Source organism: Pyrus communis, chromosome 8 (assembly GCF_041283825.1).
Source record: "Pyrus communis isolate YQ-2024b chromosome 8, ASM4128382v1, whole genome shotgun sequence".
NCBI classification, from domain to species: domain Eukaryota; kingdom Viridiplantae; phylum Streptophyta; class Magnoliopsida; order Rosales; family Rosaceae; genus Pyrus; species Pyrus communis.
The window spans coordinates 2,215,407-2,243,158 of NC_142572.1; the positions used below are offsets into that span (position 1 = coordinate 2,215,407).

At 37.3% G+C, this 27,752-nt stretch overlaps 2 protein-coding genes and 2 pseudogenes across 3 annotated transcripts; all 4 read left to right on the forward strand.

Annotated features, from left to right (window-relative positions):
* Positions 1-3,310: 3,310 nt before the first annotated feature.
* Positions 3,311-10,738, forward strand: LOC137718358 (26S proteasome non-ATPase regulatory subunit 1 homolog A-like; annotated as a pseudogene). The gene is made up of 13 exons (XR_015965742.1): positions 3,311-3,581; positions 4,531-4,600; positions 4,953-5,058; positions 5,329-5,440; positions 5,514-5,682; positions 6,650-7,113; positions 7,236-7,371; positions 7,466-7,711; positions 7,808-7,985; positions 8,128-8,386; positions 8,520-8,752; positions 9,501-10,020; positions 10,237-10,738. The product of XR_015965742.1 is annotated as a 26S proteasome non-ATPase regulatory subunit 1 homolog A-like (transcript).
* A 1,456-nt stretch (positions 10,739-12,194) lies between these two features.
* LOC137716814 (uncharacterized) lies at positions 12,195-12,765 on the forward strand (annotated as a pseudogene).
* A 2,147-nt stretch (positions 12,766-14,912) lies between these two features.
* LOC137718699 (protein NRT1/ PTR FAMILY 5.10-like) lies at positions 14,913-19,697 on the forward strand. Its single transcript, XM_088698126.1, has 4 exons — positions 14,913-15,423; positions 15,565-15,782; positions 18,073-18,566; positions 18,723-19,697. Exons 1-4 carry the CDS (start codon positions 15,279-15,281, stop codon positions 19,522-19,524), a joined length of 1,659 nt encoding a protein of 552 aa, XP_088554252.1. The 5' UTR covers positions 14,913-15,278; the 3' UTR covers positions 19,525-19,697.
* A 4,738-nt stretch (positions 19,698-24,435) lies between these two features.
* On the forward strand, positions 24,436-27,458 carry LOC137717583 (patellin-3). Its single transcript, XM_068456995.2, has 4 exons — positions 24,436-26,056; positions 26,328-26,452; positions 26,536-26,686; positions 26,771-27,458. The coding sequence occupies exons 1-4, from the start codon at positions 24,743-24,745 to the stop codon at positions 27,029-27,031; spliced, it is 1,851 nt and encodes a 616-aa protein (XP_068313096.2). The 5' UTR covers positions 24,436-24,742; the 3' UTR covers positions 27,032-27,458.
* The last annotated feature ends 294 nt before the right edge of the window (positions 27,459-27,752 follow it).

Consider the following 27,752-nt stretch of genomic DNA (forward strand, 5'->3'; position numbering starts at 1 on the left):
TGTATGTTCACATGCACCGTTTACGTTCGCTTTGGATCCAGAGTTAGGTGACAGCCTGTCCTTAGGTTTGTTGTTTGGACTCGTATGTGATGCGTGTAGTGCCAGCTTCACATGATGTAGTACTAGAACGTAAAACATACACCAAACTTGTTCATGCAGCTACTTTCTGTATGTCTTGTGTGCCTACATAGATAATGAGCAATGAATTTTTAATGATTTTCATAACTATGATCTTATGACAACTATTTGAGTTTTGATGATGAGATATTTTGTAGTAGCACCTTATATCCTTTAACTCATTTATGCTACTGGTTCCCTACTAGCTATTATTATATTATTACTTTGGAAAATTATATACTTGTTTTACAGCGAGGGGTTACACGTTTTCAAAAAGGTTTCAAAAAGCTTTATTTTTCTAGGCCCATTCACCTTTGTTTTTCGCCCCTCCAGGACATAGAGATTGAGCTCGTGGGAGTACGAGGTTTCAGTGGAAGTAGTTGACTGTCCTTCGGTCAAAGTGGGCTGCTTATGTACTAAATAATCATCCTTTATGGATGAGACAACTTTTATCTTTCTGCACTATGCTCTAAACTTCACGTTTTGTAATAAGGGTTACCACCCAATCATGTTGTGTACTCTGGCTTATTTATTTAAAGTTCAAATTTATTCTCACTTTTACACATCAACCTTACTTTATGGCTTCGTCACCTTCCGGGTGTCGGCTAACACATCACGATTCAAATGGACACGTGAACATTCCAGGTCGAGATGTGTCAATTTTTTTTATTAAATATTTTTAATTCACATATTAATATTTAATTAGACTTGTGGGATCTAGTTATGTGCCGTGCACATAACAAAATATTTGACAAACTTGTGACAGAATGACCACATTAATTTGCAACAATTCTTCTTAAAGACTATATTGATCGATTTTCAATTGCAGTATTCATTTTAACAATGTGGGTCGATTTCAAAGACCATTTGTGATAAAAACTATTTACTATATCTTGCCTCTACCTTTAGGTTAGACCTTCTCCAACCCTGACCTAAAACCTAAAAATATTTAGCCCAGAAAATTTAGGTTTTAGCCCATAAACAGCTTTTCTGCTCCAACCCTTCTGGCCCAAAATTTTAGCCCAAGATTATCAAAGAATGAATTAAGGCTATTTTTTTTTCAAATTAACCTTTTTTACAAAAAAAAAAAAAAAATTATGTAGACTATCATAAATTAATTTTATGAACATTTTAACCTAAAAATATTTAAATTCTGATAAATTTTGAAAAATCACTAAATCAATACATGAAAATTATGATAAACCATATAAACTTAATACAAACGACCATTAATAAACCACATAAACTTAATACAAACGACCATTAATAAACCACATAAACTTAAAAATAAAAATAAAAATAAAAAAGACAATTAATAAACTACATAAACTTATCACAATCGAAAACTCATAAACTTAATAATGATATCTACCATCTTGACTTGGTGATGGACTTGGGTGATAGTCTTCAGATGAATCATCATCTTGAAATATACTCCTTGTGGCATTCTTTCATAAAATATCCTTTTGCTTACCACGTAAGTATTTCTTCCTCTCTGGAGTGTATTTGTCGAGGTCCTCCATCATCAAATTAATTTCGAACCTTTCTTGCTCCTTATTCCCTTCTTCCTTTATGGCCAAACACATTTGGGCTGATTCTTCTTGTTGAGAGATATGGTTTTCGTTCATACTTGCAATTTCGCTAGCAAATTGTGCACGTATTGGATCTTGGGACTTCCCTTTTCTCTTTGCTTCCTTTTACTTATCTCTACCCAGGGGCCTTGCAAAAGAAGAAGTTGGGCTCATTTGTTTGACACCTTCATTGTCAGCAAAATTCACATCTTCATTGACATCATTTGGGGGTGGGGCTTCACTATGAAACAATCTTCCACATTGTTGGTTCGCATCGGTTCCCCACCTCAGACAATCCTTGAGGATGTTCCAAGTATGATGCAACTTAAAAGCTTGATTTTTTGGTGTAGTTCTTGTTTTGTGAATTGCCATTACTTTGTCACCCTATGCAACAAATACATAAAAATAATTAGTTGCAAAATACTATTATGTACATGACAACTAAAATATCAACAAAGAAACTCATAATTTTTGAGGCGCCCCTTCCACTAGGCATGTCAATCATGGCTCTCTACAAGCTTCCATTCCATAAAGTGCACGCTTTGTTGATAATCTTCCACCGATCATAAACACCACCAACTTCCCTTCGACCGGCGATGGAGTTTTCATGGAACTTATCAACGATTTGACCCCACAAAACCTTTCTATTTTGATTCGTGTCGACGACACCATCTTCGCTAACAGAAATCCATGCCAGACATAAAGCAATATCTTCGTCAAAGGTCCAATTACGACTCCTAACATGCTCTTTTGCCATCTTGAAAAATTTGGAAGTGAGAAGAAATGGTAGAAAGAAAAATTGAAAGAATTGTAGGAGAAAAATGAGTTTTTGTGTGAATGTTTGAACAAATACATAGGTAATATAGAGTTTTTGGTTGAATTTTAAGTTAAATAATTTTTTTAAATTATTTTAGCCGTTGGATTTAAATTTGGACCGTTAGAACTTTTTTTTACCGTTAGATTTGATTATATTCGATCTAAGTTGTTGGATTCAATAAATATATAAATATAAAACTAAAAAAAAAATTTGAACTTGGACCGTCCATTTAAATCGAGCCGTTGGATGAAGAAAAGTAGCCATTGGGCTACTTATTGGTTTGACACTCGGGGGAACAACCCCACGTGGGTTTGTCACCCTGCAACAAATGTCTAGCGTGTGGAGTGCGTAGGCGAGTTTAATTTGGGCAGTGGGCTTCACAGCCCCTGTTTCAGTCTCAGTTGGTAGGGCTCATTTTGCTTTGTGGCCTAAAATTGGGCCAGTACCCCCATATCAGTTTTAGTTTTTAGGTTAATTTTAAGTCATGGGTTGGAGTGGATTTTGGGGGAAAAAAAGGAAAATTTTAGATTTTAACCCATTGTTGGAAATAGTCTTAAAGGTTACCCCTAAAAATGGATCTTTTCTTTTCACCGGTTACCTAAATCATTTTTATGGTAGGTCCCATAATAAGAATTTTTATGTAATTTACACCCTCACAAACTCTTAGTCGATCCCGTGTGTTTTCTTTTTCTTGAAATTTTTGAGGGTTGAAATGTAACAAAGAATTCATACAGGGGGTTAATAATAATTTCATGAATACAAAAGAAAATTGAAAATAAGAAATAAGAAGAAGAAGTTAACGTGCGCTGTAGTTCTACTATTCCAGTGTCTGGTTTCGGTTTCGGTTTCGGTTTCGAATCTGCGTCTGGCTATAAACCCGAATCGTAGGAAACCCCTTGGAACTTGGGTTAATCGGTGTGCGGTGGTGTAGCTATGGCGACTATGGTGAGCTGGGCCGGTGGGCTACTAGCGATGCTGAACGAGTCCCATCCTTTGCTCAAGCTCCACGCTTTGTCCAACCTCAACACCTTGGTCGACAACTTTTGGCCCGAGATTTCCACCAGCGTCCCCGTCATGTACTCTCTCTCTTTAATTTAATTTTTCGTTTTCATTATATATTTTTCTGAATGCTTGTGACTCGTGGGGTGCGTTCGTGTTTCGCTTGTTCCGAGAGGAATTGTTTGAATTTTGTGTGTGTGTATTTTGGATTATTGAGCAGCTAAAAGGACGCGTGAACTCGAATGTTTTGTTTTGTTTTCGATTTTGTGCGAATGAGAACAGTGTTTCAATTTTTAGTTCCAGTTAAAGAGAATAAGGATTTTTTTATTTTATTTTTTTTATTTTTTTTATTTTTTATGACGAAGAGATTGAATTTCAAAGTTGGAGATTTACAATTGTTTTATGGGTGGTGGTGGAAGTGAGCACTGTGTAGGCTGCAGTAATTGAGATCATGCCGGGCGTAGTGGAAGCTATATAATGCTCCTAAGCCTATAAGGAGGCAGGTAATGGGGTTTCCGTTGTCTTCAAATCTGCATTGGGCAGTTGAATTGTACATATAAGGCAGTATTGAGAAATAAGGCTGTGGTTTGATTATAGAATCAACACGAGAAATGCAGCTAAGTTTTTCTTAATTAACTATGCAGTAAAAACTATAATGGTTGCTGATATGGATTAGTTTGTTAACTGCTATATTGTGGACTGATAATTGATAATCTACAACAAACAATAAGTAAATAAAATTATTAGACAAATAAAATTGCCCCATGTTGTAACTTGTCTCATAATTTTTATTTATCCATGCTTATTTGTTTTTCTGTTTTGGCTTATATACAAATAAGTAAATAGTTTAAGTGTATTTGGAAAATAGTAGTACAAGTAAAGGCCTAGAAACTTTTCATTTTACAGAATAAGGTTTCAAATGATGATATTTTAGGTAGATAGTTAACGTACAAAGTTTTGTTGTTTGACTTTGTATTTTGTTGTCTCAATTGTGAATACTTATCATGATGTCTTTCTGTTTCTCAGAGAAAGTTTGTATGAAGATGAAGAGTTTGATCAACATCAAAGACAACTGGCGGCATTGCTTGTGTCAAAGGTAAAAGTCAACTGCTGTGCAGCCTTCCCTTTTAAATTAGTGTGGCAGTTCGAAAGTGATTTTTAATCAATCAATTTGGTTGCAATTTTGTAAACAAATAAGGTTGGGAAAATCTATTGACGACCTGGACCCTTTTGGCTGAATTTTATAAGGTTGCATTTTTTGTTGTTCTAACAGCCAAGAAATTCTTGAAAAACATCAATGGATTAGTAATACTACATGCAATCTGCCATGTTAACTTTGAAGTTTGTGTGTCTCTCTTTCATTTGTGGGTGTAAATTCCTATTTTCTTCTGGAATGTAAGCTTAACTACTTTAATCTTTTGTTTACATGATATTTTTCCTCACTCCAGGTTTTCTATTATTTGGGTGAACTTAATGATTCACTTTCCTATGCCCTTGGAGCGGGTTCGTTATTTGACGTGTCAGAGGATTCTGATTTTGTCCATACTCTTCTAGGTAAGCATATTTTTTTAAGTATGATACTCTTAGGTTTTGTTAGTGATGGCTGTGAGTACAATCTACAATGTACTTTGAGGGTTAGAAGACTGTGAAAGGACAATGTAAGCAGGTTTAAGATATCTCAAACTAGATAATCAATTTTGCTTCTTGATCTAGTAGAACATCATCTCTGATTTAGTATTGTTAGAAGTGGATTTGCATGGAACTTTGAGGATACACAACCACAATTTATTTACATGACATATTTGGTTGTTTGCTCCTCCTCAGCTAAAGCTATAGACGAGTATGCCAGTCTTAAGTCTATGGCAGCAGAATCAAGTGCTGAAGCAGCAAATGTGGATCCTAGATTGGAGGCAATTGTAGAGAGAATGCTGAACAAGTATGCAAGCCTCTAATGGTTTTAAATACAGTTCTTCATTGCCTTTGGTTTTCTTACCTGTTTTCCCCTTTAGGTGTATCATGGATGGAAAGTACCACCAAGCTATGGGGATTGCAATTGAATGCCGAAGATTGGATATACTTGAGGAAGCAATCACAAAAAGTGATAATGTTCATGGAACTCTGTCATATTGCATAAATGTCTCTCATTCCTTTGTTAATCTTAGAGAATATAGACGTGAGGTAAGATGATACCTTATTGGCTTGTAACTTTTAGATACATTTGATTCTTTTGATAAATGAAGATGGGTGATTTCATATCTTTAACAAGGCATAATGGATAGTACATGTATACCAAAGGTGTGCATAATGGATAGTACATGTATAACAAAGGTGTGCATAATGGATAGTACATGTATTACAAAGGTTTGTATAATGGATAGTACAGTACATTGCACAGCCTTAACATGTGTTTGCACTTTCATGATGTAGTTTAGGTTTCTTTTCCATATTAATTTCGTATTATGCTTAAAGAATGTGGAGTTAATTAAAATAGGAGAAAATTGTTTAGAACTCTAGGGGTTCTGATGATGGTGTTATGGATGTTCCAGTGGATGTTGAGTTTTGAGTGAAAGAGCCTTATTTGGAAGAGTTAGAATATGATTGTTATACATGGAAGAGTTGGAATATAATTGCTAGGACAGAATTACAAACAATTTTGTAGTAAACCTGGAAGACGAGTTTTAATTCCTTTTTGGCTGTTCTTTGTTGGTATGTGAAAGTTGGGTTACATATTTGCCAAGGTATTAGGAAATGTGTTCCAGCACTCAGTTGGAGGTGTTTGATGGGTACACATGCCAGATTGGACAGATTACATGTCTCTTACATAGGAAACCTAGGTTATAAATCTTAGAGGTGTTCTCTTCTTTTTTCTTCTTTCATCTGTATTCCAGGTTACATGCTCCAAAGTTAAATCTTGATGTTAGATAAAACGGGGATTTAAGTGGTTTGGAACCAAAACCAAAGGTTTTCAGACAATTTGATTGGAAATAGTCTGTCGTGTCTTTTTTTTTTTTTTTTGTGGCCTGTTGGTGTCTCATTTTCTTTGTTATGCTTCCATATGTGTCATGTTAGATAATTTCTCACACTTCGACAGAAGGGACTGTAGTGAGTGAGACTTTTTTTTTTCTCCTTTGGTTCTTTGTTACAGGTACTTCGTCTTCTGGTAAATGTGTATCAGAAACTGCCTTCTCCAGATTACTTGAGCATTTGTCAGTGTCTCATGTTCTTAGATGAACCTGAAGGTGTCACAAGTATATTGGAAAAGCTTCTGCGTTCTGAAAACAAGGATGATGCGCTCTTGGCATATCAAGTAGCCTTTGATCTCATAGAGAATGAACACCAAGCTTTTCTCTTAAGTGTGAGAAACCGCATTTCACCTCCCAAGCCTCAGCCATCAGAAGCTGCGCTACCAGAAGCCAGTGAAGCTGCTCAAAATGAAAGTTCTGCTCCAGAGGATGTTCAAATGACAGATGGTGGTTCTACTTCTAATGTGAGTTTGCTTGAAGATCCTAAAGAAGTAATGTATTCTGAGAGGCTAACAAAAATTAAAGGAATTTTGTCTGGAGAGACATCAATACAGTTGACTCTACAATTTTTGTACAGTCATAACAAGTGAGGCTTCTGTTTTCTTCCCTTTTGTTTTATTTTTTTTTTTAATGTAAGCATCAGAACTTCTGTTTCTTCTGAATTGAGTGGTGGTTAAGCGTTTTGACTGTTTTGAAATTTGAATATAGGTCCGATCTTCTTATTCTGAAGACAATAAAGCAGTCTGTTGAGATGAGAAATAGTGTATGCCATAGTGCAACCATTTATGCTAATGCAATAATGCATGCTGGAACGACTGTGGACACATTTCTTAGGGAGAATCTGGTAAAGCACATATCTTAAGTTTTTCATTTCGCCACCGTCTCCATTGGCATATTTCTTTGTTATCAATGTTGCCAACATCAATTTAAATTGTCAGGATTGGTTGAGCAGAGCCACAAATTGGGCAAAATTCAGCGCGACAGCAGGGTTGGGTGTTATTCATAGAGGCCACTTGAAAAAAGGAAGATCTCTGATGGCACCTTACTTGCCCCAGGGTGGGGCTGGTGGCGGCAGTCCATACTCAGAAGGCAGTGCTCTGTATGCTTTGGGTCTCATTCATGCCAACCATGGCGAGGGCATCAAAGAATTCCTTTGTGATAGCCTACATAGTACTAATGTAGAGGTGTGTACTTTGTAAATTAGCGATCACATCTTTTTGTGCATATTTGGTATATTGCCAATTTTTTTTTTTTTTTTTTAATGGGATCTCTTTACACAGGTTATTCAACATGGTGCATGCTTAGGTCTTGGCTTATCAGCTTTAGGAACTGCTGATGAAGAGATCTATGATGACATTAAAAATGTGCTGTATACTGACAGTGCTGTTGCGGGTGAAGCTGCTGGGATTAGTATGGGTTTGCTTATGCACATGAGACACAACATGAAAAGATCATCAGGTATAGAGAATTGTTTGATTTTTTGTTGTTTCCTCTCGGCATTCTTTTACCTAATAATACTATTGAGCAAAGTATGATCATTTATGATCTGTGGTAGGGATAATACGTTTAGGGTCTTTGCTAACCGTATAGTATGTTACAGGGGGTTAGCATTGGGAATTGCCCTGACAGTATATGGAAGAGAAGAAGAAGCAGACACACTAATTGAGCAGATGACAAGGGATCAAGATCCTATACTGCGTTATGGTGGTATGTATGCATTGGCATTGGCCTACAGTGGGACAGCAAACAACAAAGCCATTCGTCAGCTGCTGCATTTTGCCGTGTCTGATGTGAGTGATGATGTCAGGAGGACTGCTGTTCTAGCACTTGGGTTTGTGCTGTACTCTGAGCCCGAGCAGGTTGGTACTTTCTTATTTGTCCATTGCTATGTCCTATCCAAATCAATTTGATGCTGCTGCCCCTTTTTATTTTTTTATTTTTTTTTTGTTCTCTTATGATGCCTTTGTATCTCCAAAATTGCACAAACTGCAGACGCCTAGAATTGTCTCCCTGCTATCTGAGTCTTACAACCCGCATGTTCGTTATGGTGCTGCTCTTGCAGTAGGCATTTCCTGTGCTGGTACTGGCTTGAGTGGGGCCATATCTTTGCTGGAGCCTCTGACTTCAGATGTCGTTGATTTTGTGCGCCAAGGTGCTCTCATTGCAATGGCTATGGTCATGGTCCAGATTAGTGAAGCCAGTGATTCTCGTGTAGGAGTTTTCAGGTACTGCTCTCTCTCTCTCTCTCTCTCTCTCTCTCTCTCTCTCTCTCAATACACAAATCCCGTGCAAGCCAATGATCTTAACTGTCTATTTCTTAGGTTTTCTTTTCAAGGATAAACCATAGGAAAAACCTACCAAATTGAAAATCATTAGTTATCTATCTAGACAAAATAAGGCAACCATAATGTGCTACAATGCTCACAGTGATAATCAAATGGTTAAAATGGTTTCCAAAAGTTTATCCGAATTGGAAGTTGTTAACTACTTTATTCTCAGAAAGATGATTGTATACTGATGTATGTCTATCCGTAGGGGTAGCTTCAGATGAGGGATCCCTTGTATGAGCAATTTATAGGGATAACGTTGTAGGTCCAGCAACAGTGTGGTTTACTTTTTAGGTTTCCATTCAATATCATCTTTACAAAAAACCGGCCAAATTGAAAGTCATTCAGTTATCTAACTTCTATCAAATAAATAGATGAGTAGTTGATAAACATTGAAATCATTGTGTGATGATACTATGGCCAAACAAATTTTTGGTTTGGTTGATTAGTTATAAGAATGATCTTTTGATGGAGACCTAGAAAATGGGAGTGTTCAGAACATTGGACCGTAAAGCTGGTTGAGTCCCACAGCATGGAGTCATATATAGACAAAGATATCGTTATCCATTTACTATCAATGATGTCTGAAATTTAGAAAATTGAGTTAGCTTGTTTTATTTTTGGTTCTGCTGTTTTTTAAATTTAGGCGGCAATTGGAGAAAATTATTCTTGATAAGCATGAGGACACCATGAGCAAAATGGGAGCAATTTTGGCCGCCGGAATTCTTGATGCTGGTGGAAGGAATGTGACCCTAAGGTTACTTTCTAAGACAAAACATGATAAGGTCACCGCAGTTGTTGGCCTTGCTGTTTTCAGCCAGTTTTGGTACTGGTATCCCCTCATTTATTTCATAAGCTTGGCATTCTCACCAACAGCCTTGAGAGGACTGAACTCCGACCTGAAAGTGCCGAAGTTTGAGTTCATGTCACATGCAAAACCTTCGCTGTTTGAATATCCTAAACCGACGACTGTGCCAACTACCACATCGGCTGTAAAACTCCCCACTGCTGTACTGTCAACATCAGCAAAGGCAAGCAAAGCTAAGGCCAAGAAAGAAGCAGATCAGAAGGCAAATGCTGAAAAGTTATCCGGGGCGGAGGCTTCATCTTCCCGTGCAAATACTGAGAAAGGAAAATCAAGTGAGAAGGATGGGGATTCAATGCAGGTAAGTCCTGTCTCACCCGTTCCTCCTTTCTCTTACGCTATTTCAGAGAGTTCATTGTTTACGGTTTACGTTTCTTTCAAAAGTTGCTCGTTTGATGACATACTAGTTGTTTAAATTCTTCCATAATCATCGTCTTATCTATACACACAAACAGTAGGTACTGTTGGAAGAAAAAAGACCTCTGATTAATTCAAAATCCCCCCTTCCTTTTGGCAGGTTGATGGCCCAGCAGAAAAGAAACCCGTGCCGGAGCCTTCTTTTGAGATTTTAACCAACCCTGCTAGGGTGGTTCCTTCTCAGGAGAAGTACATCAAATTTTTGGAAGAAAGTAGATACGTGCCCATCAAGTTAGCGCCTTCGGGGTTTGTTCTCTTGAGAGACCTGCGACCTACTGAGCCCGAGGTGCTTTCACTCACAGACACCCCCTCTTCCGCAACTTCTGCGGCTGGTGGTGGATCAGCAACTGGACAGCAGGATTCTGCATCGACCATGGCAGTTGACGACGAACCTCAGCCTCCTCAGCCCTTCGAATACACTTCTAATCAATGAGAGGCAAATGTGTGGTATATAAAGTTGAGTGAGTATTTTCCCGAAAGTGATTTTCACATCCTTTTTAACTTTCCACGCATTTTCCTTTATTTATAGCCGTCAAATTAAATAAATCAAACGGAATCAATGCCTAGAATTAAACACGGGTGTGTACGAGTTACACTTTGCACCCATCTAGTTTAGGGTCAGTAACATTTTGGTCCTTTACTTTTTTTTTTTTGAACATATTATACTACACACACGTATAAGTGAAGGGAAATATCATTATACCGTAGCATTAAGTGGCTGGTCCTTGATCTTTAAAATTGACATTTTACTAACATCGAGATATGAGTTCCTACACTTTTAGCCCTCTTAAGTTTAAATATTAATTTTAAATTTCCGACTTAACACGGTTGGTTTATTTTTTGTTTGCATAGTCACTAATTGATTGACAAATTTTATATGAACAAATAAGATTTTTTGCTTAATGAAAATGATAGCTTTTCAAATATGGATAGAAATGAATAGGGTAATGCTATTCACACACTTATTTTATCTTTCATACACATTTGTTAATTTTTGTTTATTGATCAATTTGTTTGATCGACAGCTAGAATTTGAAAGGATTGTGTGAAAAGTAAAAAAGAATGTGAATAATAGTACTAATGAATATTGTCGAGCGCATCAATCTGGTGTTCATGTAAGCAAAAGGTGTGTACCTTGAGTGTCATCTAAATAAAGTTAGTTTTTTTATTGTTGCCAATGGTCGGCATAATGTGCAGTAATTTGCAACTTTTAGGACAGCAAAAAGAAAAATGCTGTGCCCACTTTGTCGCAAAAAAATCAGCGTTTAAAATATCAGCATGACAATCTGTGAAAATATCAATGCATAAATTGATATCTATCGGTTGCTTCTAATAGGATTGATGGAAATTTACTTAAAAACGCGAAAATTTTAAAATGATACTTTAGGAAATGTCAAATACTGATTTAGACAAATACAAGACTTTCTCGTATATTTAATCAATATGTCGAAAATATCCACAAAATCTGTCGATTTTAGCTGATATTTAAAAATTTCTCCGACATCCCGCTTTTCATATCTTTCTTTGATTTTTTTAAATATTCTCACAAAAATATCGACTGTATCGAAAAAAAAATTGAATGGTGAGTCCCATAAAAAACTTGTTACCTCCTACAATTTTTTAGAAACCTACAAATTTAATTTAAAAAAAAATACGTTGTATCAAATGCTACGCAGTACTCAAATTGGATCTTTTACCTAAAATCATATATTATAGATCATATCTAAACTATCTCAAGTAGAACTTAAGACAAATTAGATGAGTGTGTGCCAGTTAATGGTTAAATTTATTTTTTAATTATTAAGAAAAAATAGTCCAACATCACATCATAAAATTTATAAGAAATAGTTTAAAATTTTGATCTCTTCTTTATTTTTTTATTTAAATACAATTCACAAACAAGTAACCATTCATTACAATGGTGGAAATATGTTAAATCATCGTATGAAATAATGGATTGGAACATATCGTTAATTATTCTAATATCTAATCTAACAAAATTTATCGAAATTGACATGGCGCCTACATCTATAAATATCCCCCAACTCATGTGAATCGTGATCCCCGCACTCCAATCCCACGCTTCCAAACCCAAACCCAAACCCAAAGAAGCTCACGCTCACGGTCGCTACCGCGCTACGAGATCAAAGTCCTCGATTCCCACATTTCAACGGGCACGATCTCTCCCTCTCCCTTCCCTTTCCCAATCCTCGCCACGCCCATGATCATGCTCGCCGCCGCGTCCTCCTCCTCCACATGGCTCCGAGCTCGCCGGATCAGCTACCTCTTTCTCCTCATCTGCCACCCGATTCTCATCCATTTCCTCTGCTCTGCCTCGCCGAGCTTTGCCTGCGCCTCTGCTGCCGCATCCGTAGAAAGGCGTCTCACGGCGACGACGAGGGAGAGGAGCGGATGCGCCGGTGGGAAGAAGGACGCGGCAGTGGAAGTGCAGCGGCGGCGGTGAAGGAAGGGGAGAAAGAAGAGATGGGGCTGCTGCAGAGGTACTTGGAGGATCAGTTGGTGCTGGTTGGATCTGTGTATGATTGCGGGGACGATGAGAGTGATGACTTGTATCATGAGATTCATGACTATGATAATGATTCCAACACTGCTCTTTTGGCTTGATTCATTCCTTCTTTCCTTCTTTTGCATTTTTGCTTGCTTTTTTTTTTTGGTTGATTTTTGGTAAAATTTGTTTGTGAAGTTTATGGGATTTTGTCGATATTTTCAATATATTAATTAAATAACATAAACTGACGTATAATATTCTCTAAAGTTTCAATTAAACTTTCACGTTTCTGAGCAAATTTTCATTATTTGATTCATCTTTATTGAAAATAACTGAGATTGGTATCGATGTATCTAACGATATTTTCACAAATTTACAATATTGAATTATTTCTACCGATATCGATGATTTAAACACCGTTTATCCTTGCATTCCCAATATCACCCAGGTCCCAACGCCGGATGACCACGAGGGTACCAATTGTAATGCCAAAGAAAGTTCAAACCCGATCTCCAACAATGGTAGATGAAGGGTCTAATTGAAAGTTCCCAACTTCACCCAAAAACTGTTGCCTTTAATTGGACGGATCCGATGAGGGAGGAACATGTTTAGAGCAGAGCAGAGGGCGAGGACAAAATGGTTCAGGATGTCACGATTACAGTATATGTGTGTCATATAAGTTACTCTAATTTTACGATTTTGTGATTCATACCAATTCCTATATTTTGGGTTTCTACTTAATTTTCTTGTGTATCACGTTTTTATCATTCAATTCTTACGTTGTACACTACACGTTGTACATTTGAAAAAAATATATGATTAAAAAAAGCTAAATTCAGGCAGCTCATATCTTAATCTTATGGTCATGTCATGGCCGTGTGTCTTTCAGTTCACACTTCACATTTCATTGTGAGCTTCAATCCTCAGTCCTCAGCCCTTAGCCTGCGAGAGAGGCAACTGGATATATGTCCAGTGGCGGATTCACGAGTTGAATTTTGGGGATTTTGATGTTAAAGTTTAAAAAAAAAAAAAATAAATAGACTAAGCGCAAAGCATGAAAAAAATTGTAGTTAATTCACGGAAGCTTTTCATAGAATACTTCAGGGGTTTGGTGTCGTCAGTCAAATAATGTTGTGCATATGTCAATAGATATTGACATTTGCTGATGCAATCTGATGAGTACTATCGAGAGCACGTGTCGAGTGTTATCGATGCAACCTGTCGAGTGCTGTCGAGATATTCTTATCGGGCATTACATCAAACATTTAGTTGATACAAAAGGAATTTATACTATACATTCGGAGGACCTTCACATGCATATTTTCCGGCCTCCAATTGGTACTGTGACCATCTTTTTTTCAATGTACATCCGCTCTTGTATATATTTATATATATATATATAGAGAGAGAGAGAGAGAGAGAGAGAGAGAGAGAGAGAGAGAGAGAGAGAGAGAGAGAGAGAGAGAGAGAGAGAGTAGGCACAAGGCTGGCTGTTTGTTTGTAACTAAACCGTCAATTAAAATCAAGGGTTACAAAATGAAAACAAAAGGTTAAAAACTAGCAGCCACTACCAAACCACCCCGGCCACCTCCTGTCTTTCTTCTTCCCCTGTAAGAACAACCTGCTAGGGAATACAATCCTATTCGGATACTCTTTGTGAGAATTCCAGTGATTATTTTATCGTGTCCGTTCATTTGTCATCATGCGATCAGAAATCATTTAAAAATTTTTTATTTAAAATTAAATACAAATAGTATTTGATAAAAACTAATGATCGAGCACGACATACGATGATCAAACACGATGAAATAATTTCTGGGAATTTCATGAAGAGAATCCAGAGAGGATTCTCATTCCTCAACCAGCTCCCTACCCACCAGAATCATGACCCAGCCACCCAATGGGATTATGGAGTCTATGCTGGACCCATGGAAAAAACAAAGAAATCAAAAGTATATTTCGTTATATGTCACAAAAAATGTAAAATCTGTAAAGCTACAACAAGAAAATGTCACAAAAATGTCTCATGCGCTTCATTGCATGTCTTCTTATTGCATCTGGCAACTAAAATGTCACAAAAATGTAAATTTTAGATCGTTATCTAGTTCTTACGAGATATTTACGAAATAAGAAGAATGCAAATTACCTTCTGCATTTACATTTTTTTTTATGACTTCTCTACTCAAAATTAATGTTTTGAAATATTATTTTTCCATTTCCCCTAATACACCATTATAATTAATATAATAAATTAAAAACAAAATAACCTCTCGCTCAATCTTGTTCCCAAACATTTCTCTGTCGCGCCCTCCGCGAAAGCCATGGTCGAGGATGGTGCTTTGAGGTGATGGCGGACTTTGGCACTGATTGGGGTGAATTTCTTAATACTCGTTTGAAAATGCTTTTAAATTAGTTGAAAATGCTTTTAATGAAGTACTGATGCACCACCTAACATATTTTTTCACAAAGCATTTGCTTTTACATGGTTTACTTATATTTTTATAAAAAAATTGATTTCAAAAACATATTTATAAAAAACGTTTTCAATTATTTTAACAATATTATTTAAAATTGCATTTCCAACAATTGAGTTCTGAGTTTGTCGTTGAAGTCCACATTTCAAGTAAAGCTCAATGGACACTACTCTCCGCCAATCCCCGGAGCCGGACACCCAAACCCCACTGCTGGACGACGTCGTCGACGGTGCCGTTGACCACAAAGGCCGCCCCGTTCATAGATCCAGATCAGGCGGCTGGCGTTCCGCTTGGTTTATAATCGGTGAGCACCGCACTGCACTGAATCGAATCAAATAAAATATCATTAATTTTGTTTCAAGCTTAAATTAAATTAATTGGTGATTAGTAATAAATAAATTATGATTAGATAAGTGTCGTGAAGTTTTGATCTGAATATTTTCAGGGGTGGAGGTGGCGGAGACGTTTGCGTACAGTGGAATCTGCTCCAACCTTATCACGTTTCTGACGGGGCCTTTGGGGCAGTCCACCGCCACAGCGGCTGAGATTGTCAACATGTGGGACGGAACGGCGTCGTTGGTTACTTTACTCGGAGCCTCTGTCGCTGATTCTTTTCTTGGACGCTACCGCACTATTGTTTTTGCTTCTCTACTCTACATTTTGGTACTTGCCTCTCTCTCTCTCTCTCTCTCTCTCTCTCTCTCTCTCTCTCTCTCTCTCTCTCTCTCTACATTTTGGCACGTGACCAAGTTCCCTTAATCCTGGTCGTATTGTCCTGTGTGTTGGAATCGCTAAATGAGGTTAGAGGGAGTGTTGGAATCCTAAATCGATGGGTGAAAAGAAAATAATGGAGTTTAAATATGATTATCTCATTCTAACTAAGTGATAAAACATCGCACCTGACGGATTTGGCAGGTGATAAAGTTGGAGATAGTATTGGTGGAGAAATTTTTAGTTACGACGGGAATATAAGTGGTACACACCATGTTTTAATAGAGGGTGGAAAATTTTATTTTTTAAGTTATTAACTTTTTTGCACATATATCCCACTATGTGTACAGTGACATGTGGTGTATCATTCCGTATACAAGTCACACTAAAAAATATCTAGTATTGGTATTGGTAAAGTGGGACCCACGAGCCCGACGATCCAAAAATCCAACACTGTGATTACATTCACCGCATTAGTTGGAAATATATTTTGGGAAATTAGCTGAATTGCTAGGATTTGCAAATGTCAATTGTTGAAGTGAACAAAATCAAATATTGGACAGACATTATCGATAAAATTCTGAAAAGTGATCATTTCAGTAATTTGGATTTGTAATTTTGTAAATTACAAAAAAATATTAATTAAAGCTTGAATTCATGAGGAGCCAAGCAAATGGTTAATTAATTTCAAGAAATAGAGATGTACAAAATCAGCTTCCAATTTCCAAGCGAATTGAACGATGCTATGAGATTAGCCATCAAGAAAAGGAGTTGGAATCAGATTTTTGACTTTGTTGTATTCGTCGTAATACAATAAGGTCAAAAATAACTAATTAGAGTTGAATGGAAGATGGTTAAGTCGAGATTTTAGCTATTTGGAATGCCAAATAGTAGGTGTTTAGTAAATCCTTACAACGCCACATGTTTTAGTTGTATTAGTTCATGTAGGAAGTAAGTATATGATGTAGGACAAGAAGGGGGTATTTTCTTAGGAAGAAAAATTAGAAAAATGGGTTCAAGTCAAGAACAGGGAGGAAACGTTTAAAGATGGAAATCATGTACATCAATTCAAATGGAGCAAATTCCCATTTAGCTCTCTTGAAGGTTTTAAGGTTTTAGCCAAAAAGAAGAGACACAGTTGTTCAACCATCAATGTCTGCCAATAGGTGATTAGAAATTTAGAACATTAGTAACAACAACAAAGTCTTTTTCCACTAAGTGGGGTCGCCTATATGAATCCTAGAACGCCATTGCGCACGGTTCTGTGTCACGTCTTCCGTTAGGTCCAAGTACTAGAGTCTCTTCCAAAGTCTTCCTAGGTCTTCCTCTACCCCTTCGGCCCTGAACCTCTGTCCCGTAATCGCATCTTCTAACCAGAGCGACAGTAAGCCTTCGTTTCATATGTCCAAACCATCGTAACCGATTTTCTCTCATCTTTTCTTCAAATTTAGAACATTAATCCAGAAAAATAAAATAAAAAAAATTTAAAAAAAAAAATAAAAAAAAAAGAAGTTAATTCGAGGTTCGATTTGCTATAGGTAACTCACCTTTTAAATTTGACATGGGAGTTGGTACTTTTTCATTGCTACTTGGGTTGCTACTTCCGTTGGAGGGGGCTTTTATCTTAGATGGCATAGCAAAATGGAATTTTTTTATCTTGCTTTCGAAATTGGCTAATAACTCACTAGGTCTTGCAGAAAATGAATGTGCTTTATTGACCTTAACTTTCTTTGGCTTGATTAGTTGATTTTGGGTGAGGAGGAAGTGTGAGCTCAGTTTGGTGTGGGGGAGGTGAGATAGCTGATGTTGCGATGTAGAGGAGAGGCATGATGTTGATTTTAAAAACCAGCTCAAAATGATGTTGTTTTGGGACTGGGATTGTTTCAAACATCAAACAAAATAAAATAACGTGAAGACTGCACTTTTTGTGGAAAAAAAATGTCCAGCGTAAAGCACACCTTACGGAAAATTTCCCATGAGTTAGCCCCCCAGCCGGTTCTCGCTTTTTTTGGTCTGGCTTACAGGGATGTTGTTTCAAAACACAGCATAAAGAACTTAGAAGAGTAAAACAAGAAAACTCTTCAGATTCATTGATATTTTTACTTTTCCTTATGGTGGACAGAGTTCCTAAGAAATGATTGGTTACTATTCTTCAGATATAATTAGGGATGCAAGTTTGAGTGTTTTCTTTGTACATCTTGCTATGTCTGAGTGCTATCATTTTGGACCTAAATTGAAACAGGGACTTGGCTTGTTGACCCTGTCCACCGTGCTTCCTTCGTCTGAGATCCAAGTAGTATTCTTCTTCTCCCTATATCTAGTAGCTGTTGCACAAGGCGGACACAAGCCTTGCGTTCAGGCATTTGGAGCTGATCAGTTTGATGTGTCAGATCGAGAGGAGTGCAAAGCCAAAAGCTCATTCTTCAATTGGTGGTATTTTGGTATATGTGCAGGTACCTCAATGACACTTACCGTATTGACCTACATACAGGACAATTTGAGTTGGGTTCTGGGTTTTGGAATTCCCTGTATTGTAATGGTCTTTGCAATTTTACTTTTCTTGCTCGGAACTAGAACATATCGGTATAGCACTAAAGGGGATGAAGAAAGCCCATTTGTAAGAATTGGAAAGGTATTCGTTGCTGCTTTAAGGAACTGGCGAACTACTCCTTTAGCAGTAACTTCTGAAGAGGAATCTCGCGGTACCTTGCCTCACAAGAGTTCTGAACAATTCAGGTAAGAGAGTTAACTGTCAGCATTTGACTTCGCTATAGAAAGGAACAGTTGAGTCTGTCTAGAACATTAACTTGCATTCATTAATTCACAAGTTACTCTCACACAACCTAACTGTGATTTCAGCTAAGAAACTCCTATGATGTGATGTACTGACAGGATCCTCGATAAAGCGTTGCTTGCACCGGATGATTTGAAGGAAAACAGAAAGGTGTGTACCATCGTTGACGTTGAAGAAGCAAAGGCTGTTCTTAGGCTTTTTCCAATATGGGTTACATGCTTGGCGTATGCTGTTATGTTTGCACAGAACTCCACTTTCTTCACCAAGCAAGGTGCCACCATGGACAGAACAATTGTGTCTGGCTTTGATATACCACCCGCTTCACTACAGACTTTCATCAGCATTACCATCGTCATCTTCGTTCCCATTTATGATCGCATTTTTGTTCCAACTGCTAGAGCTTACACCAGGAAACCCTCTGGAATTACAATGCTGCAAAGAATTGGAACGGGGATGTTCATATCTATTATTTCCATGGTAATTGCAGCTCTAGTTGAGATGAAAAGGCTCAAAACTGCCAAAGACTATGGTCTGCTTGATACACCAAGTGCCACAGTTCCAATGAGCGTCTGGTGGTTGGTTCCTCAGTACTTGTTGGCCGGACTGGCTGGTTTGTTCACGATGGTCGGTCTGCAAGAGTTTTTTTACGATCAGGTGCCAAATGAACTGAGAAGTGTAGGACTCGCCCTCTATCTCAGCATCTTCGGCGTGGGAAGCTTCCTTATTTCCGCCATTGATGACGCAACCAGTTTAGAAGGCGAAAGTAGCTGGTTTTCGAATAATCTTAACCGTGCACATCTTGATTACTTCTATTGGCTACTTGGTGGAATCAGTGTGGTACAATTGCTTGTCTACCTCTACTTTGCAAAATCGTACATTTACAAATCCCACGCCCTGTAAGTTCTGTCGTTGTTCTTAGCAAAATTCCGAGGAGTATACACTTACAATTTGAATACAATGTTCGACCCATCACGGCCGTCGGTTGTAAATCTGAAATGCGAATCTGTATGATTGTAAATTTACTGTGTATAATTCATTCCAGATGGAGGAATCTAGGGAAAAGTTGCATTGCATTTGCATTAGTTCTTTTTTCGGTTGAATAAGATGCTATATTACATAGGATAGTCCAAAAATCTATATGAACTCATACATGACCATCAAGAACTAAAGTCACATCCTTATTAAAAGGCACGTTGCAAGACTCCTCATATTAACCATATAGACCCACCGTTTTTTTCAAATTGATTAGTTCGACACTTGAATTTTGTAAAAACATTAGTTCGACGCTTTCATTTTTGCTCATCATCTTTAGTGGTGGTAATACTTATCATCCTACTTATTATCATTGGATAAGTTTAAATTTAATATTTGTATCTATCTACTATACAAATCTCGAAATTTAAGTTAATCCAATTATGATAAATAGTGAACATCATCATCATTTAGAGTGACGAGCATAAATAATCCTTAGGCGGCTTACTTGGACTAAATCCACATCATCTTTTGCAGAGTGGCACATGCATTTAATGGTTGACGCCCAATCAAGACTTGATTAGAGACAGTGTCAACATCCCAAAGCCATCAACTATTTAGCCTGAGTTACATAACTCGCGGTTTAGTTATGTTTGGGTGACCTAATTCTAAGTTCCAAGTGGTTGAAACAAAGATAATAAGAAATAGATTGCACCGCTGATAACGAGATTTTACATTTGAATTACGTGAATAATGCGTTCAATAGCAACTTATTCTCCCACATCCTGTAATCCCTAAGCCATCAACTATTTGAGGTAATTAACTTGCACTTTTAGTCATGTTTGGGTGACCTAATTCTAAGTTTCAAGTGATTGAAGCTAAGTTAATAAGAAATAAATTGCACCACCGTCTAATGATATTTTTCTTCACTTGTTAGCGAGACGTTTTATATTCGAATTACGTGAATAGCGCGTTCAATACCAACTTATTCCTACATATTATAATCCCTAATAATTGTTTTTCTAATGAGAGGATTTAGCATCTCAAAGTAAAGTTAATCTCCAAACATAAATAAAAAATTAAATCTTTTGCACGTAAAATGAATGTGATTTCTCTGAGAGCCTCAATTAATAACTGACACGTGCTTACAAAAACAATTTTTCTTAGCTTGTTTCAAAAATTTAACACATATCAATTATTGATTACGGCCACAGAGAATTCACGTCTATTTTCGGTGCAGGAGATTCGATCTCCCAAAAACAATCTAAACCTTAAAAACAAATTTAAAATTCTTTTGTTGACAAAAAGAAATAAAAAAAAGTTAAGATTTTAAAATTCAAAAGCAAAGAAAGGGACAGCAAAGAACAACCAGCCAACAGCTTTAGCTTGCTTTTAGAAGCAAAACTGATAGACCCGGGAGGGGGTCCCGCCACGCCCCCAAAATGACAAGACTGGCACTGCCTCTGGCAGAAGGCGTCACAACGTATATCCGTTGCGGGCGGCTCGATCGATGTTCTCAAGGTTTCCTTCCATATTTATTATTTTCTAATAAATTAAAAAATATAAAAAAAACCTACACAAAATTTACAATACATTGTTCTTGATCCGATGACAGTCTGTTACGGAATCCGGATTCTCATTGGATTCTTTTTATGAGAATTTTAGGAATATATTAATTCTGTCTGTTCATCGTATATCAGACGATTAGAAATTATTTTAAATATTGTATTTAAAATTAAACATTAACTATACTTGAGATGATCCTGTTGGATATCAACGCCTACTAACAACGCAACATGTGTACTGAGAGGACCACGGTGTTACCTTTGTCTGAAGGTTCCGAGGTGTTAATCTTTCTTGACAGCTTTGTCATCTATGCTATCATATTCTGTAGGGAATAAAATCTTTGAAGAGGAGGAAGAGGATATTTCTGTTTCTTGTTTTTTTTCTTTTTATCATAGAATTAGAGAGGCCGGAGAGGAGATTAGCAACCTACACCTGACATCGTATCTTTATTTAGAAAAAGGAAGATGAGATCTATTAATCATACAGATAAAAAGGATTCATCGACACGTAACATTTCAATTCAATAATATAATAATATGTGGAAAAAAAACTTGCATCTGATAGTGTATAATGAGTAATGCAACACTTACCATCTATTTATATCATCATCAGTATTATTTATCTAGCAGAGCCCACTAACACATGTGAGTCATATGTTTATTAGAGAGATAATACAAATGATGGTAAGCATATTATTTTTGTTGTATAATTATTCACGAGATTCAAACTTAAAAAGTGACAAATAAACTAACATCAGACTTACTATCTACGAAATTCAAACCTACCTCATAATTATAATAAACTCGTTTTATGTTAGCTATTGTCAAATAAGAGAGGAGTATAATGATGTTTTGAAAATGTTGATAACACATCTCATAAAACGTGCTTAGCGGCTTCTGAAATTTCATTTCAGGGGACATTCTGTGTGGGTTGTGTGCGCGGCCCATTGTTTTGAAAAATCCGACGGCTTTTGGGAACTATTTAATTTGTGAAATCATTAAAATTTTCAAGGGAAAGAGAAAGAAAATTGTGAGAGGAGATGAATTGACAAATGAATCATTTCGTGACAACCATACCTCCAATCATCTTATCTCTTTATTTGGATAGAAATGATAAGTGAACTTTCTTAAAAGTAAGATTATTTATAAATTTTCTATTTTTTCACAGTTTAACGTTAATTTTCGTGTTAATATTATAAAATATTGTGTCAAAATATGAGGTTATAGAAAGTTTATGAAAGTTTCAATTTTGAGATAGTCCCTTAACATTTCTCTTATTTGGGTTAATGTTTAAGATTTTTTTTTTAAATATAAAAAAGGGCCCTTGCATCAATTAGTCGCGACTCTACCAACTTTCTCCACAAATTGAGGATTAAAGGGCTCCATCCTTGCATTGCATGTGCATTCACCAACAAAAGCGAATTAAAACGGAAAGAAAAAGCAGCCCTTCCTTGTTCATTTTTATCACAATTCACAATTCACAATCCTATCATGTTTTTAATTTAAAATCAATAAGCTTTAATTTCACATTTTTGCAATGATTAAAGGGGACGGATCCATGATGTTATGTTTTTAATTTAAAATCAATAAGCTTTAATCTCACATTTTTGTAATGATTAAGGGGGGCGGATGTATGAAACCATTTTCTTTACGCAATTTTGTATACATGTTTTTGTGGGATTCAGTTCATAATGTATTTTAATGATCCAAACCGTCTCATCGTTTAGAATATCATTCATAGACCGTCGTTGCAAAAAATTAAACAAATTCGAAACATTTAGACATTCATTTGTAGTAAAGAAAATTGATGAATATGGTTCTACAAAGGAACCCTAAACACTTCACGGTCATATATTTTTTGTACACATGATCTATGGGGAAAACCTAAAAGATAAACGGTTTTCATCGTTGAAAAAAAAATGACGAAGTGGGCCCCATAAAAACATATGTAAAAGTTGTTTAAAAAAAGTAGTGTTACGGATCTGTCTCTATGATTAAATAGTGGTACACAACTTTTTATTTTTAGAAAAAACGGCTAGTATATTATTATGTGGAGTACTAATATGCTAATTTTATGCATGTGATTTAGTAATACTATGTAACGTCATGACAAACTAATGTTCAAACTTGAAAATTTCTCATAAGACTGAAATAAATGCTTTTCTTTACTAAAAATTGTAAGCAAAAAGAAAAGAAAAACGGCAACCTATAAAGATTAAACGTAAGATAACTTTATCCATTTAGGATAGTGAAAGATAAAGCTTTTCTTTTCCCTTTTGTTCAACAAAGTGGAAAGGGAAGGGTTGAAGTCTTTGGTGTGAGGGTAGAAATTAGAACGTTCTATCACTTAAAAGATTATGTTATATTTCTTTAAATAATATGTATGCACACATTTAATATTTATTTACTTATACTCATGCATTATTGGTTCAAAATTCTTTGATCTACTAAATTATTGTAAAAGTTCTGAACTCTCCATCTTCATAATAATAATAAATTTACAAAAAAAAAAATATTTATCTATTTATATAGGTAAGTAAGGTAACCTCTAAAAAAAAATCAAATAATAATTCATATATATTGAACAAATTGCAGTGCCATCGACCTCAGGTCCTATTGGATTTAAAGCATAAATAATGGAAATTTATTTTATTTTAAATCATTGTTTTATCAAGACTATTTTTATTGAAAATTTTAAATACAACAAAATCGGGGAGGTAGACATAGTCTAAAAACATAATGACCTAACCAAGATTAAAGTTTTCAAAATTATTAATGCTCACAAAAGTCAGATGCAGTACTTTTTTTTATTTTTAAATAAAAAGATAAATATCACTAAACTGACATCGTTCTTATCACAACCGATTCTTAATAATCTTAGATGATTGCCCTTAAGAGATATAACATAAAGTGCAATAGAATTTCCCAACTTTTCTTTTCTTTGGTTTTTCTTAAAAGGAAACTCATTTAGTAGATTCGTTAGTCAATTTACTATTTTGAAGGTTGATAAGATTTATATAAGCATTTAACCTTTTTTCTGACCGCCATTGTATGATTCACCAATGCTAAAAATCAACTTCAAAACATGTTATATTAAATACAGATTTAAAATTCGTTCCCAACCACTGAATCAGTTTATAATAATTTAATAAATTTGACCTTATTACACCAAATAGAATAACTTTAATGAGAAGAGAAAAATATAAAAATGAACAAGAGGGCAGGGTTGATAGCGACATATGAGAAGAAGAAAGATCGACATTTAGACAAATTTGGGGCAAAGTACATTGGACTGGATATCTTAGGAAACAACAGTTAGAAAACTTACAAGGAGAGGGGTGGGCCCCACAGAACAAAGTGGTGTACTAGCTGGCGAACCGGTCTGACAGACTGGTTCTTTCCATAGACAACACCACCAACATCAACAACCATCCATCCAACCCCTCCCCACTCTCTCCTCCTTCCCCCCTCAACACCTTCAACTTCCACTTCCCCCTCCCCCTTCTTAATCCCCCTCCCATCTCTCTCCTCTCTCAAACTCTCTCTCTCTCTCTCTCTCTCTAGATAATTAATTATTTGATATGGCTGAGGAACACCAGAAGCCTGAGGCTGCAGCTGCGCCAGAAGTACCACCATCCGAGGAAGTTGTCGTGGTGGCGGATGCCCCGCCTGCGGACAAGGCTGTAACCGAGAAAGAAGCGGTTCCGGTTCCAGAGCCGGAGGCCGAGGCAGAGAAGCCGGCTGTGACGACGACTGAGGAGGTGGAGGACAAAGCTGCCCCCAAGGCTGACGAGGATAAGAAAGTCATCGCTCAATCGGTTTCTTTCAAGGAGGAGAGCTACGTTGTCGGGGAGCTTCCTGAGCCGCAGAAGAAGGCTCTTGACGAGCTGAAACAACTCATTAAGGAGACTCTTAACAAGCACGAGTTCACTGCCCCACCGCCCACCAAGGAGGAGGTGAAGCCTGTGGCGGCGGCGGCTGAGGAGAAAAAGGAGGAGGAGAAAATAGAAGAAGTACCACCCAAAGCTGAAGAAGAACCCAAAACGGAAGAAGCCTCCGCGTCCGTTACTGAAGCCAAAGAAGAAGCAAAAGCAGAAGCTGTAGAAGAAGCCAAAGAGGGAAAAAAACCAGAAGTAGAGGAAGAGACGGTGGTTATGACGGAGACTGTGGTGGAGAAAGTTACAGAGACTGTTGATGATGACGGCGCCAAGACTGTGGAGGCGATTGAAGAGACCATCGTCGCAGTAGTCCCTGCTCCGGCTGCAGAGGCGGAAGCAGCCCCAGCTAAAGAGACCGAGGTGGCTGCTACAGAGGCCGCTCCCGCTGCTGCAGCTGCGGAGGAGACCAAAGCAGAAGCTGAGGCCCCAGCTGAGCCACCTGTCGCACCGGAGGAGGTGGACATATGGGGAATTCCGCTTCTGCGAGACGAAAGGAGCGACGTGGTTCTGTTGAAGTTCCTGAGGGCGAGGGATTTCAAGGTGAAGGAGGCGTTCGCCATGATCAAGAACACCGTGCAGTGGAGGAAGGGGTGGGGCATCGAGGGGCTGCTGGAGGAAGATCTGGGAAGCCATTGGGACAAGGTGGTGTTCACTCATGGAGTCGACAAGAAAGGCCACCCTGTGTGCTACAACGTGTTCGGGGAGTTCCAGAACAAGGAGTTGTACCAGAATACTTTTACGGACGAAGAGAAGCGTTCCAAGTTCATCAAGTGGAGGATCCAGTTCTTGGAGAAGAGCATCAGAAAGTTCGACTTCAATCCGACCGGGATTTCGACCATCGTTCAGGTCAATGATCTCAAGAACTTTCCTGGGCTTTTCAACAGGGAGCACAATCAGGTCACCAACCAGGCCCTTCAGCTGCTTCAGGATAACTACCCTGAGTTTGTAGCCAAACAGGTACTTTACTTATTTACTTGTAGTAATTCATTTGTTTCATCTATATTCATTGTCTCGTCTTCTTGGTCACCTGGTCAATCGGATTTGATATCAGGTTTGAGATTAAAAGTTTATAACACTAAAAAGCATGTTCATTTATTCTTCATTTTTTAAATCAAATCCGAGGGCGAGTGACATGCATTCTTTGGTCACCTGATGACCCGAGTGAATATTTATGTGATTAATGAACAAGTGAATTGAACTCGAATTTTGTGGGTTTGATTTTGTGAAGGTGTTTATCAATGTGCCATGGTGGTATCTTGCTTTTAATAGGATGATCAGCCCCTTCCTGACCCAGAGGACCAAGAGCAAGTTTGTATTTGCTGGTCCTTCCAAGTCTGCTGAAACCCTTTTCAAGTAAATTAATTCATTCCTTTTCAGTTCATTTGTCTCTAATTAGTAATTAATATTTCTAAATTAGAGAAAACATGATTACGCAGATATATAGGCCCAGAGCATGTGCCAGTCAAGTATGGTGGGCTAAGCAAGGAAGGTGTTGAAGGTGAGCACGAATTCACCACATCGGACCCTGTCACTGAGGTTACTGTCAAGCCATCATCCAAGCACACCGTCGAAATCCCCGTGTCTGAGGTGTGTTATCTTATTAGTAATTATTGTTTGTTATTTTATGTAAATTTGTTTGTATTAATTGTAAAAGTTTGTGTATTGGTGCAGTGTGGGGAGTTTTTGGTGTGGGAAGTGAGAGTGCTAGGGTGGGAAGTGAGCTATGGAGCTGAATTCGTGCCAAGCGCGGAGGACAGCTACACCATAATCTTGCAGAAGACGAGGAAGGTTGGAGCAGCGGATGAGCCGGTGATCTCAAACACCTACAAGATTGGCGAGGCGGGCAAGGTTGTGCTCACCATCGATAACCAAAGCTCGAAGAAGAAGAAGCTCCTCTACAGGTGCAAGACCAAGCCCTCCTCCGTAATCTGATTCAGCAAACAAACACATTCAACTCTATGCCTTAATTCATGCTCTCTCTCCGTTCCACCGGTGTCTCGCTGCTTAGCTCTCAACACTTCCAATCAACAAATAGAAACACATTCATCTGCAGCAGAATAAACGACTCGTCTGATGTTTAAATACAGGGTTCATTTATTTATTTTCTTCTTCTTCTGGTTGATATTTGTTTTTGTTCTTGCATTGTATGTGCCTGAAGGTTTTTTTATTTTTTATTTTTATTCATATTTGTTTTAGTGAATGGGGTTTGTCGTAATTTTAGTTTTTGGATTGTAAACAATAGTGGAAGATGATGGATGATGAATCTTTGATGTGCTGTCTGCTGTGATGGGGGAAACATTTGACAGCATATGGTTATGTCTGCTGTGATGTGGCTGTAAAATTATAGATTCTGTGTAAATTTGGTCCCCTTCCCTGCCTTCTCTTTATTTTCTTTATCTGTTCAGATCTGGTTCTTGCAGCTGTTGTCAGTATATTTGTGGGGCTCACTGTGTAATATTTTTAACGATTCGAATTGATTGTCCTTAAATTTTTCCTCAAAGATCATGCCTTTCAAAAATTATTTATATATGTAATCATATGATGGTTGGATTAAGGGTTTAGGATTTTATTGCATGATCTTATAAGTAAGTTGGATTCTTTATGTTGTCAATTAATTTTATAGTGAAACATTAACTTTCTTCAAAATAATCTA

What these genes read in the sequence shown, in the direction of transcription:
- LOC137718699 (XM_088698126.1), top strand. Translation starts at nt 15,279, where the DNA reads ATGGACACTACTCTCCGCCAATCCCCGGAGCCGGACACCCAAACCCCA. An exon ending in CTTCTCTACTCTACATTTTG is followed by an intron (nt 15,783 to 18,072) that starts GTACTTGCCTCT and finishes AAATTGAAACAG; the next exon opens with GGACTTGGCTTGTTGACCCT. An exon ending in AAGAGTTCTGAACAATTCAG is followed by an intron (nt 18,567 to 18,722) that starts GTAAGAGAGTTA and finishes ATGTACTGACAG; the next exon opens with GATCCTCGATAAAGCGTTGC.
- LOC137717583 (XM_068456995.2), top strand. Translation starts at nt 24,743, where the DNA reads ATGGCTGAGGAACACCAGAAGCCTGAGGCTGCAGCTGCGCCAGAAGTA. An exon ending in TCTGCTGAAACCCTTTTCAA is followed by an intron (nt 26,453 to 26,535) that starts GTAAATTAATTC and finishes ATGATTACGCAG; the next exon opens with ATATATAGGCCCAGAGCATG. An exon ending in TCGAAATCCCCGTGTCTGAG is followed by an intron (nt 26,687 to 26,770) that starts GTGTGTTATCTT and finishes GTATTGGTGCAG; the next exon opens with TGTGGGGAGTTTTTGGTGTG.